We start from the raw sequence: 13,038 nt of genomic DNA, 5'->3' as shown, positions 1-13,038 counted from the left end.
AATCTCCTCTATCACTATGGAATCCCGCAAACATTTGATTTATCAACTGTACAAGAACGCAACATGCTCTCTCTCTCTCTCTCTCTCTCTCTCTCTCTCTCTCTCTCTCTCTCTCTCTCTCTCTCTCTCTCTCTCTCGTCTCTCTCTCTCTCTCTCTCTCTCTCTCCTCTCTCTCTCTCTCTCTCTCCTCTCTCTACTCTCTCTCTCTCTCTCTCCTGTCTCTCTCTGTCTCTGCCTCTGTCTCTTGTCCCTGTCTCTGTCTCTGTCTCTGGCTCTGTCTCTGTCTCTCTCTCTCTCTCTCTCTCTCTCTCTCTCTCTCTCTCTCTCTCTCTCTCTCTCTCTCTCTCGCTCTCTCTCTCTCTCGCTCTCTCTCTCTCTCTCTCTCTCTCTCTCTCTCTCTCTCTCTCTCTCTCTCTCTCTCTCTCTCACTCTCTCTCTCTCTCTCTCTTCCCTCTCCCTCTCTCTCACACTCTCTCTCTCTCTCATGGCAGATGGAAAAGCGCAATGCTTAATACCTTGCACATGTTTAGGACATACACTAATTAAACATCGAATGCATAAAAGCTTAATTTTAGACCAATCGCCTATCCAAGACAAAGCATTTTCATAAAACATTTATGGACATGTGATTGTAAGGCATAAGTTGTATCACCCGGTTTAAAGGCACGTTAAACCTAGCAATAGAAACATACTTGTGTTTGCTTTTCAATGTATCAACTGCTCAGGGTTTACATTTAATTGGCAAGCGCGGTCCCGTAAAACGATTGGCTCGTTGCACACGAGGCATACACTGCCTTTGCTGTTCTCCCGGGCTCTTAACATAAACCTTCTGTACGGTTATGTGACTGCTCAATTACAATGGTGCAAATGTGCAAGTAAGGATCGTATAAGGCATATTTGAGCTCGTGCGAAAATGGTAAGTTTTCTTATCAATTGATTATAATAAGTTATGAAGTAAAGAGTACATGATACGAAACATACGAAATAAGTGATTATATTAGACTTGGACATTTTGCAAAACAAATGAGATCTTTGTTCATTGCAATTCAAGCTTAACGCGCGAAAATGTTTCACATACGAATTGGGTTTGTAATGTAAAACTATATCAAGTACTAATTATATCATTGTGATGAAAGAAAAACATGCGATAAATAATCAGACAAGTGGGTTGTATATTTTATTATCTTGATTATGTATCTGATTTGAACTATACTGGCGCATTTATTCTTCTTTTTGTTTGACTTAAGGCATATCTTTTTCATTTTTGGTTTCCTTAACTAACGTTATCCACACTTAGATTTGTATATTGATTCAATAATATATTTAAAAAGCTTAATACAGGAAATAATTTGCATTAAACATCAAATTTCACTGTGTTATTCTACTTGTTTCATTTCTCTTTGAGGCATATTAAATTTTCAATGAAGTTGTTCACTGTGTAACGTTATTATTAATAAAGATTTTGGCACAAATTTAGCAATGCTTGATGACTTAGTATAATATTTAGGATATCGTTAAGCGTCAATATAAATTGTGGCACTAATAACGTAATGATAAATGTTTTTTACAAAAAGCAGCTTTCACAAAGCATGATGGAATAAATTGTCTTAAAATCAATCGATGATAAATTGAATGCAATGTAATTACTATAACACAGGCGGTAACTGAGTTTGTTTCAACATTGGAAGCATGGCGCACAATGACCTCGATTTAAATGCATTCTTTATGTCCCGGGTATAGCTTTTGTAAATAATGATCGATCGAAAAAGCCCAATGTAAATGCCTTTATTATTTAGCGTGCAGCAGTGTGCAGAACAAATATTTAGTTGGATATCTGTCCAATTGTTAGTGGTAGTCAAGATATATATCAATACATGCTCTGCTGTGTATTTGCAAATAGATTAATAAAACGCCTGATTACATATACTTATCAATAAAGTTATGCCGCCAAAATAATATTATAATACGTACAAAAACCTACCCCATGTATTAAATATATTATATAAAACTACTATATACAACCACATATATGTCGTCTAGTTGTTATTTAGAGAAGTTATCTTATAATGTTAATGTATTGACATAGTTATGCCTATTGTTTTATTTTATGGTGTTATATACTGTTACTGAGTTTGACTCAAGCACTATTCAAATAAATGCGCAAAATGAGTGCACATTACGCACTAGTTTTTGCGAAAGATGTTTTGAAGATTTTCATGCAACGCCTAAAACCTTATTCCTTTTTATTTGACCTTAATTTTTTAAGAGTGTTTCAATTTTATGTATTGAGAATTTTGCCAAGTATAGTTTCAACACCTCATAATTTAAAGAACTTGTGGCTAGATTATGGTTGGCCACTAAAACATATTTTTTATATATTTTTACTATTATTTGAAAACAAAAATACACAAAATATACGGCTATACAAATATCTTACCGCTCAGAAACATACATATGTGCTATTTGGATAATAGCTCCAGACAGGTCTACGAATCAAAAAGCATTACACGTTTGCAATATTGGGATGTTGTCGCGACTGGTTCTCAAACCATCTGTAAGTTTTTGGGAATTAGTCCAGCGACAAGAAAATGATTAAGCTTAAACTGATACATCAAACAACTTTTTTATTTCGTTGTAGCGTTCAATTGTAAGCATTTTCTGAAGCAACCGTAGATGTGACATTAACTTGTTCACTACTAATCCTTACCGATGAACCATTGGTGGCTCTGGTCAAATAAAAATCACACAAAACATAGAGACAAGAAATAAGAAATCGGGAATGTTGGGTTATTCTTTACAGGCGCCATGAATTTGTTAAAGTTCAAATTTCTTTTGTCGGTGGAATTTCTTATAATCGATTTTTTCAATTTGCGGCATATCAGTTGAAAGCGTTCCTAAATTCCATATGCAAAAAATCGTCGCTATATTTAAAATAATTTTACCCGCGTTTGAATCGTACATCAATCCATATTTGTCTTTTCCTAGTCAGTTGAAAACTGTCTTATCGACTGTGTATCAATCAAATATGTTTACTTTTGTAGCAAATTTAATAAAAATATATGTATATTATATCATTATCAGGCGAACATAGTAGTAAGAGTCTGCATGTTGCTGTCTGTCTTCGTACCCATACTAAGGGCGCAATTTGATGTGCAGCCGCCTGCAACCTCTGCTGACACTGTCTGTAAGTCAACCGACACCATATGTTCAGTGACCCTGGTCATTGAACACAAACTTACGATGGTTCTTGAAAAGGAAAAAGACCTTATTTTTCCTTTTCAAGGTAAACTAAAGAGTTCAAAAAGAAACCTTGAATTGAGCGATGACGAAGAACGCCTCGTTATTACCGCCGATGGTGCAAGTTCAAGATTAGTCATTACGATAAACGGACAGTTTCCCGGTCCCAGAATTGAAACGTATGTCGACCAAACGCTCAACGTTAAAATCGTCAATAAGCTACACACGGACAGCGTCACGGTTCATTTCCATGGAGTTCATCAGAAAGGCACACCGTGGATGGACGGTGTAGCGTTCATATCTCAATGTCCGATTTTACCGGGTCAAACGTTCACTCATGTTTTCAAAGCGTATCCACCCGGTACAAGCATGTACCACGCTCATATTGGGGACCAAAGAAGCATGGGCCTTTACGGTGCATTCATAGTCTATCCAAGAAAGGATCCTGAGGTTATTGGCTTAAACCAAATCGTGATGTTGTTACAGGACTGGAATCATTTGATGGACCCAGAAACTGCTTATCATAGAATGCTTACTGAACAATTTGATATGTCATCTGGAAGAGTCATAAGTACTACTTATTCCATAGACAGAGCTCAATTTTCAAGGTACGAGTTTCATTCAGGTCTTATAAATGGAAAAGGTCGTTACTGGTCATCGGCAAATTATCACAATAGCAGCCCGCTTACTCGTTTTCAAATAAAGTCCGGGATGACTTATCGATTCCGGGTTATAGGTGCCATGACCATATATCCAATGCGAGTATTCATCGAAGGACAGAAATTTATTGTGCGTGGATCAGATGCCTTCGACATAGAACGACGGGAATTTCAGTCGATTATACTTCACCCTGGTGAGAGGTATGACTTTTTATGGACGAGTCCGAGTACTCCCGACAGAAGGCAATACATGTTCGTAGCAGAAACAATTGAAACTCGAGAAAGCCACGGCAAATATCACGCCGCGGAAGCCATTCTTGAAATGGTCGATTATAAATTGTCAGCAACCGATATGTATCCAGCAAAAGCAAGCGATGTCAACTGCTATGCTTTAAATTGCACGGTTTTGAACTGCCCTTACCAATATGAAGCGCCTTCAACTCTCGCGACATGCATTACATTCAATGATATAAAAAATAACGATCCAATACGTGAAAAAGAAAAGATTCTTGGAAATCGGGTAGATAACGAATACTTCTTTAACTTTGGATTCCCTGGACGAAATGGCACTACACCTGGATCGGTTAATGCAAGGGAGTTCATATTTCCTTCCGTCCCGATACTCACTCAACCAAATGATGTTACCACAGGTTGCAACGAAGCCCAATGCTCACGCGATGGTATGTGTCAATGCACATACATACACAAAATTCCTTCCAACAAACTCATCCAAATGGTGTTCACCAATCTCGGCATCGGAGCTGGCTGGTCCCACCCAATCCATCTACACGGTCACTCGTTCTACGTCATGAAGATGGGCCTGGGATCATACAACCCTTCGAACGGTCGTCTTGTTGCTCCGACTACAGACATTGTTTGCACTGATAAATTCGAGTTCTGCAGCACCATGCGATGGAGCGATGCATCTTGGGATAACGGAAATGTTCCAGGAATGAACGATGATCCGCCGCAGAAGGACACCATTATAGTGCCAACTGGTAAAATCTGTTTTATTTACTTGTTCTCACTACGATTATTTATTTATTAACTCTCAGATATTTATTAAAAAGTTGAAGTAACATCATACCATTTTTGAGATTGTTATGAAAGACCCAGTGCGATAACATTGTGGACAATAGAAAGGAAGTTAACTCAAATAAATACGTTTTATTTTGCAAGCGTCGTCTGCTTGTTATATCTATAGATAACTTAGATTTTGTTTTAACGTGTGTTGTTAAAATATTCACCATCCTATTATTTTGTGCGAAAGAAAGATTAAAGCCCGCATATTTCAAGACAATGCATCATTTAAATCTCCAATAATAAATTAAATTTAGTTATCGAGTGCGATGTGTCACATTTCTGATTGCGGGTAGACAGAATCGCCCTTAAAAGTTTGTAACATCGCTTGGACTCTAAGAGTCGCGTTCTGAAAACACTGGGTATAATGCACGTGCGTTAAGTGTCGTCCCAGATTAGCCTGTGCTGTTTGCACAGGCTAATCAAGGACGACACTTTCCGCCTAAATTGGATTTTTGCCAATAAGAGACTTTATTTTAAACGAAAAATATCATAGAAGCGGAAAGTGTCGTCCCTGATTAGCCTGTGCGGACTGCTCAGGCTAATCTGGGACGACGGTTCACGCACATGCATAATACCCAGTTTTCTCAGACTCATTTTTACTTTCCATGATGTTAGTTAGTCCTAGAGAGGGGATCGTTTAAAACACTGTATAGAGTACGTTTCTTATGATTGACACATATCTTGCCGTCTTTAACGTACCAACTACGGAAACCGAAAACCAAAATTCACAAGTTCATGAGTTTTTCAGGGCAATCATTGTGATATTTAATTGACAATTCAATGTCGAATTATATTGATCATACTCTTAATTATTTTTATACGTTCGCAAGTCTGATACAGGCTATGTATTGAAACAAACACGGACATAATGGTTGCTATTGAAAATTTATCTATCTAGCTACTTAAACTAAACAAACTAGTAAATAACTTATTGTCGCAATAAGTATTTGTATCATATTAATTTAAAGTTAACATGAATACACGTTTTGTATTGTACAATGCTGATTAATAATTGTATGGTATTAAGGTGGCTATGTGGTGGTGCGTTTTATCTCCGACAACCCCGGTATGTGGTTTCTGCATTGTCACATCGACCTGCATAACACCAACGGGATGATGATGGTCATAGACGAGGGGGACAAAAAGCCAGCTACGCCCAAGGGATTTCCAACATGTCGGAATTTCGAATTCAGTGGTCAGTGTATTAACATGTCATATTAACGGATTGAGTTATTTGAATAGCATGTCCTTCGTCATTCTGAAAAAGAGCCACTGTTCAACTTAATTATTTGTGTAATCTTAAACGTCCGGATCCGTTTTATGACTACTTAAGATTTACGATAATGCAATGTTTTTCTAATGTATGTAATAAAGCAATCACATCTGGAATAAACGAGAAAATAATTACTTAAACATGCGTGTTCTATTATTCTCTTCCAGCTCAAACTTAGAATTGATTTTATCATTTTATCTTGACATATTATTATATAGACAACACAAAAGGTAACGCCCTAGAGCGTTTCTTCATGATAAGAAACAATACACACGATACCCTGTGGTATTTACTAAATAGTCAGTTTACAACAATTTACTATTTGCTTTTTTTTTAAACTCACAACGACTCCATATTTTATCAATGGTATTCCTTTGATTAACAAATATACTGAATCTTCATCTTAATCAACACTTCTTACGCTTTCGTTTAAAACAATTGTTAACAAAGACCGACGACAGTTTGTCTATTTTTGGAAATGAAGAATAAAGTAATGAAGAAAAAAATAATATAGAAATATGTAAAACCGGTATAGACAGAATAAATACTGTAATGTAAATTTATAATGTTTATTTAATACTGTGTTTTGTTTGTTTTCAGGACTGGTTTCCGACATAAGCTCTGCAAAGCGGTGTTATGCCTTCGCGATCCAATCTCTCGTTATTACCGTTTTGCATGGATTGTTCATCGTGCTGTAGAAAAACAATATATGGATGGTGTGTGCTTACTTTACTTCTTTTTACAGATTTCGGCGACTGTTTTTATGATCATGCTATTTTTTTAATATTTAATTGTCTGTTCGTTGCTAGTATATATACGTTAAGAAGATTTTTCTCCACATACCATTTCATATTGTACTCCTCACTAAATATTCTTATTGTTCACCTTATGTTGTTTTATTTAGTTAAGTTTAAGTCAGTTTATACACTATTTACAATTCCAAAATATTTGCATTGACAATCCGGTATGACCGTGATAAGAATCGATTAAAACCTTTAAGTTATTTAACTCATAAAATATAATGAAAAATTAATACGCCTTGAAGTTTCAGTGTTTGTAGCTTCGAATAAGCGTTTAAATAATTCGTATTAATTTGAGTACATAGCAATTGTCCCCGGTGCATGTATACTTCCCATTTTGTAAAGTATATGTATGCATTAATTTATTGTATACCTTATATGACTGTTTTCACGTGAGGCCTGTGCGTTCTATCTTCACTGTCACATCGACCGGCAAAGCACCACACAAACGATAGTGGCATGCTGTTTGCACATTATGAATTCTGTGATGTGTTTGTTTATTTTTATTCACGTGCACTGTGTAACCACTGTCTTAAAGTTATTGAACACTATAACGATCTTTGCGTTTTAATATTGAAGTATAAAATCTATTCTCGTTGTGTTTGTTAACGTATAATAAGAGAAATACTATCGTCTTTAAGTGCTTGCGTGGTATGCAGTGATGAAATGTTCACCTGTATTATTATTATTATTATTACTATTATTTTTATTATTAGTAGTATAAGTATTATTTTTATTAGTAGTATTGTATCTTAATTATAATTATTAGCTTGATTAGCAAACAGAATGATAATTAATGCATCAGTTCACAAGCAACATAAGATACAACAACACAGCATGAAAAAACAGTGTTATCATACAATGAAACAACTATCGAAACTACACCAATTGGTGCCATACATATCAAAACCGTTCTTTATGCATACTATTCCACATTTGCAAACAAGTTTGCCGAAAACTGTGTTGAAGCGGATGTGTTATTGTGATATATAGCTATGGTAACATTTCTAGAATAGAGACAAAACCAAAAACTCAGCTAACAGCATTTATTTTGTTATTTTTAACAATAAGGTTTAGAAATATGTAATTATACCTATATTTGTAAACCTATATGCATAACATTGTGTGACCACTGTGTATTAAACCCATCCATGTACCATTCTCACGAAATATGTTCACGAACTATGTATATTTCGTGTTTATTTAGATTATTTATTCTTTAAAATGATGTGTGTTTTTGTGTGTACTTCAACGCATGCTGTTATTTATATGTATGTTAATGACGATGAGCTTCACATGCTTAAGTAAAAAATAAACTATTCTGTTCTGTTCTGTTCTGTTCTGTTATTTTTAACGAACTGCCCAAATACCAAAAGAGTACATGTACAAATACAATTACAATTATTGTTTTCTATTTCGAAAATGTTACGACGATATAGAATGTAACTAACTTGCACAAAGTAAAATAAATATACAAGGAAACTACTCTTTATCGCTTTCTAGAAATTACATTATGTATGTACTCTCATAATAGCGCATATCGGTCGTTAGTTCTAACAAGTTTGTTGAAGTTTGGTCTTGCTCGTTCGAATGTTCGCGTTCGCGACCAGGAAAAGGATAGCTTATAAATATTAACATAAATAAGGAATATGGCATTCATTATTAATGATTCTTACCATCAATGAAATGAGGATCACTGATACAAATACTTCACATAAAGCTAAAAAGATAAATTGGCAGTCCAGCTTGTAAAATTGACATTTTAAGGAATGCTTTTGTGAGTTACTCTATGTCTTGCTTTAAACTCGGTTTAATATGACTTACCAACAGTATTTGAGAATGTAATGTTGCCGCAGAGTTGGAAGCTAGTTCGCTAGCGATATAAATACATGATACCTTAAACCAAACAAAATGAACTAAACGCGACAAGCTTCCATTGCTTATTACAGTGATCATGGCACACACCTGACAAGTTGTCGAGTCGAACTCGGTGGCAGAAGTCCCCGGCTCTCTACCGTTGCAAACCAGACATGACACATAGTTCATGTCGTTATAAAACGACTACAAGCCTGTTATTAACATTGAACGGCGAATACTTATTTGAGCTAACCGGGCGACGGAGTTCCACTAAAACACGCCTCTCCACCCATGTACGTCAAAAGGCGATCAGTCTGCCATATACGTATACACGTTCACCAGGTGCAGAGATTAAACCCAAGGCTGACGGAATTCCGATCACCAGAAAATGTTTTATTTATGACTTCAATTTATTTAATAAATGATATTATGTATGTATGTTTTGACATACGTAATGATAATAATTGTTTTACTAACTGGCATGTTAACTGGCATAATTAAAATTCCCGGCCGAAACTTTATCAGCCCAACAGGCAGTCGACGGCAGGTCAGCGTGCACTAGGTCGCTTGCAGGGTATAACTCTTGTCTGTCCGGAAGGGGCCTTAAAGGGACATACCCGCTCACTGGAAAATGACGCATACGAGAAATACGCTAAATGGCTGCATGCACGACCGACCCTAATAAAAAGTCCCGGCTGAATTAAGCTCAGTCCGATAGGCAGTCGACGGCTGGTCAGCGTGCACTAGGTCGCTTCCGGTGGGTAACTCTTGTTCGTCCGAAAGGGGCCCTTAAAGGGACATAACATCTCACAGGCAAAATGATGCGTACTACGCTAAATAGACTGCACCTGACTCCTACCCTTATTAAAAGTCCCGGCCGAAACTAGGTCAGCCCGACAGGCAGTCGAAGACAGGTCAACGTGCACTAGGTCGTTTCCGGGGGATAACTCTCGTCTGTCCGAAAGGGGCCCTTAAAGGGCATACCTGCTCACTGGAAAATGACGCATACGAGAAATAGGCTAAATAGGCTGCATGCACGGCCGACCTTAATTAAAAGTCCCGGTCGAAACAAGTTCAGCCCGATAGGCAGTCGACGGCTGGTCAGCGTGCACTAAGTGGCTTTCGGGGATAAATCTTGTTCGTCCGAAAGAGGGCCCTTAAATGGGCATACACGCTCACTGAAAAATGACGCATACGGCTTGAAAATGGTTGTCTTCATAGGCCGTATATTTGATTGTATTTAATATTTTTGTTCATTTGTATGAATATAATTTATAAACGACTGAATATGACGTATTAAAAAAAATCTTTTAATAAACTGACTAAATAGGCTAAATAGGCTGTTAAATAGGCTTAAACGCGTGAATAGGGTTCATGTTTCAAACTATTAGATAAACATGTAAAGTAGGCTTACAAGGTTGAACACGCTGCTTAATAGGCTAAATGAGATGATTGTTTCATGCTTCATTTAATATTCTTGCTAATTAGGCAAAATATACTTAACTGGCTGCTTAATAGGCTAAATTGGACGTATATTTCAGCTTCTTTCATATATGAATAATATAGGCTTAATAGGTTCAAATGGCTGCTAAATAGCCAAATATAAGCTTAATAGGATGTTTATTTCAACCTGCGTACTAAACTTGCTAAATAGGCTAAATATCCTCCATAGGCTGTTAAATAGGTTAGATACGCTAAATAAGATGTATGTTTTAACCTATGTACTAAACTTGCTAAATAGGCTATATAGGTTTAATAGGCTGCTGAATAGGCTAAATAGGCTAAAGAGGCTAACTTCACACATGTATGTTAAATAGTAAGGTGCTATTATATAGGGATAATACACGTTTTCGAGGGCATGATCATCTGCGGGCGCTCGAAAAATCCTTTCCTGCCCGAGTGCACAGCTATTTTCGCTATTTATATTTTCGCTATTATTGTTTAAACAAATCACACATACCAAAATAAATTAAAATAACATTGAAAACAATATGTCTTGTTCATTCGACATCGACAAAATAATTCGATTATTTCAATACAGTTCAAGGTTGTGTTTTACATATGCCTCACTCGGACATCATCCGAAATGACGAGGCTTTACCTTCGGATTAGTCCGGCATAAAATGACATATACCCGACATTGAAGTGTATAGTAAATGTTAAAGTGTTTTTGATGGGGGACATAGTCCTGATGAAAAATCCAAATGATGCCGGGCTGGTATCCTGAGGGTTTGAGAAATCAAAGATGGCGTCCAAGATGGCCGCCGTTTTCAGCTTTTTAACGTAAGTGGTGGTATGATAATGCATTTATCCTTATTTTAGATCTATTCAGCCAAAAATTGAATATTGTTATGATGGTTGGAGTTTGGGAAGTGAATTTATCGAAATAAAATTCCAAATTATAAAAGTATACGCAAAATGGCTGCCATTATGGTCGCTTATTCAAATAATTCCATTTAAAATTCGATTTCATATCGTTGAGTTGGAATTTCATGCTCTTCAAACTGGACTTATTGTATTTCAGAATGGCATTTTGTAAATAACATTCAATATTAGCAACTAAAATCCCTTTGATATATTATTTTACATAAACAAATATATTTCAGACATGCAAACTAAGAAACCATATTAAAATACACATGTACTGCATAATGCACAATGTGCAAACATCATGAACACATATTCATTAAGCGCAAATGATTTACACCCGTTTGATTAACATCTGGTTAGCATGGACTACACAAATACATTAATAATAATTATTCATTATAATCCTAATATATTAAATTACAGTTTATCATTACAGTACGGTCAGAACTTTACTGTGTTTACAGGTGACCTACAACTATACATCTATAGAGTTGTAGTCAATATTATTTGGGCATACCCTGAGCAGTTTCAGGATGTAATACAACGTCTCGGTGGAATGCACTTCCTGATGAGTTTTGTGAGGTCAGTGGGAACGCTTATGGCAAAAAGTGGGTTGGAAGAGCTGATTGAGTCAACATTTGCTGTAGTGTCCAAACTCCTAAATGGAAAGAAATATCCACAAAATGTACGGGCATTACGAATTGTGACAGAGGAATTTTTGCGCAAGGTATTCACCGAAAATAATTGTCAGACAGTTGACAATCTAGAAATGCATCTGCCAGTCGTACGTCTAAATTGTGGGTTGATTGTTTGATTATGGAAGTATTTCTTATAATGATGTATGTTTGTGCAGAAAGAGAAGGTGATTGGCCGCTGCACTTGGCATCAGTTAAGCTAATGTTACCCTACTTATTTGTCGCTGCACATCCAAACTACGCGAAATATGGCTTCTATTACCTGAGTTCAATAGAGTAAATGCCTGAAAGCGCACAAGAAAAGTTCTTAAAGGGTGTGCATGTCATGAGACATCTTCCGGGGATATGGAAAGCCATATGGAGCGACATGTTCATAGAAACAACTTTTCTGAGATATAGCCATGGCAAGAAGGGTATTACAGGTTCAACACTTAGACCTGAAACTGCCAAGGTTTGAAGTTTGAGATAAATAAGCAGTGGCAATTTTGTGGACACTAATGAGCAACACAAAGAAGAAAATCGATGGAGGATTAATGCAGATGCTAAAGATAAAGCAAGTATTCGGAGAAAGTTGACAGAATGTATTGATCCGAGGGATCAAAGCAAGCATCCACACAGTCTAGTGAACATTGGGACTGGAACAATAGCACCACCGTCTGCAAATTTGTATAAAGCAATATATATTGGTAAAGCCCAAATAATTGAATTCAAAAACTCATGGCCGGACAATTTTAATGGGTCAATATCTATAAAGGTTGAGACCCAGGTTGTGTCTCGAAAGCACATTAGGGTTGCAGACACCAAAGTGTATGACATCAACCTGATTTGTTCAGGAGTGATTGGCTTACAAGCAAGTTCGATGGAAATTGACATTAAAGATATACTTAACCATGCATCGGCTCCAGTATCTACTGCCATGTTTACTCAGAATAGGAAAAACCAAATCTATGCTAAAGAATCAATTAAAAGTAGAAGTGTCTGAGCGGCACATTGAAAGCCAGATCACATGTTCAGTAATTGATCGATCTGCTGTCCTGTATATCATTCACTAGCCGTTCGACGGA

General features: G+C 36.5%; 1 protein-coding gene across 12 annotated transcripts in view; it reads left to right on the top strand.

The window, feature by feature from the left end:
* The window catches only part of LOC127850289 (uncharacterized), a 243,542-nt gene that overhangs the window by 207,004 nt on the left and 23,500 nt on the right, over positions 1 to 13,038 (top strand). For 5 of the 12 annotated variants that reach the window (XM_052383218.1, XM_052383217.1, XM_052383219.1 and 2 more), the window contains one exon: positions 6,853 to 8,384. The exons of 5 other annotated variants lie outside the window; for them this stretch is intronic. In XM_052383218.1, coding sequence (XP_052239178.1) covers positions 6,853 to 6,950 — 98 coding nt within the window. In that variant the 3' untranslated portion in view covers positions 6,951 to 8,384. Of the gene's footprint in view, positions 1 to 6,006; positions 6,175 to 6,852; positions 8,385 to 13,038 lie in introns of those variants that run through there. 2 more of the 12 variants (XM_052383213.1, XM_052383216.1) reach the window with 2 other exon arrangements.

The sequence above is a fragment of the Dreissena polymorpha genome, chromosome 11 (genome assembly GCF_020536995.1).
Source record: "Dreissena polymorpha isolate Duluth1 chromosome 11, UMN_Dpol_1.0, whole genome shotgun sequence".
In the NCBI taxonomy this organism is placed as follows: domain Eukaryota; kingdom Metazoa; phylum Mollusca; class Bivalvia; order Myida; family Dreissenidae; genus Dreissena; species Dreissena polymorpha.
This window is presented reverse-complemented; position numbering and strand designations above follow the sequence as displayed.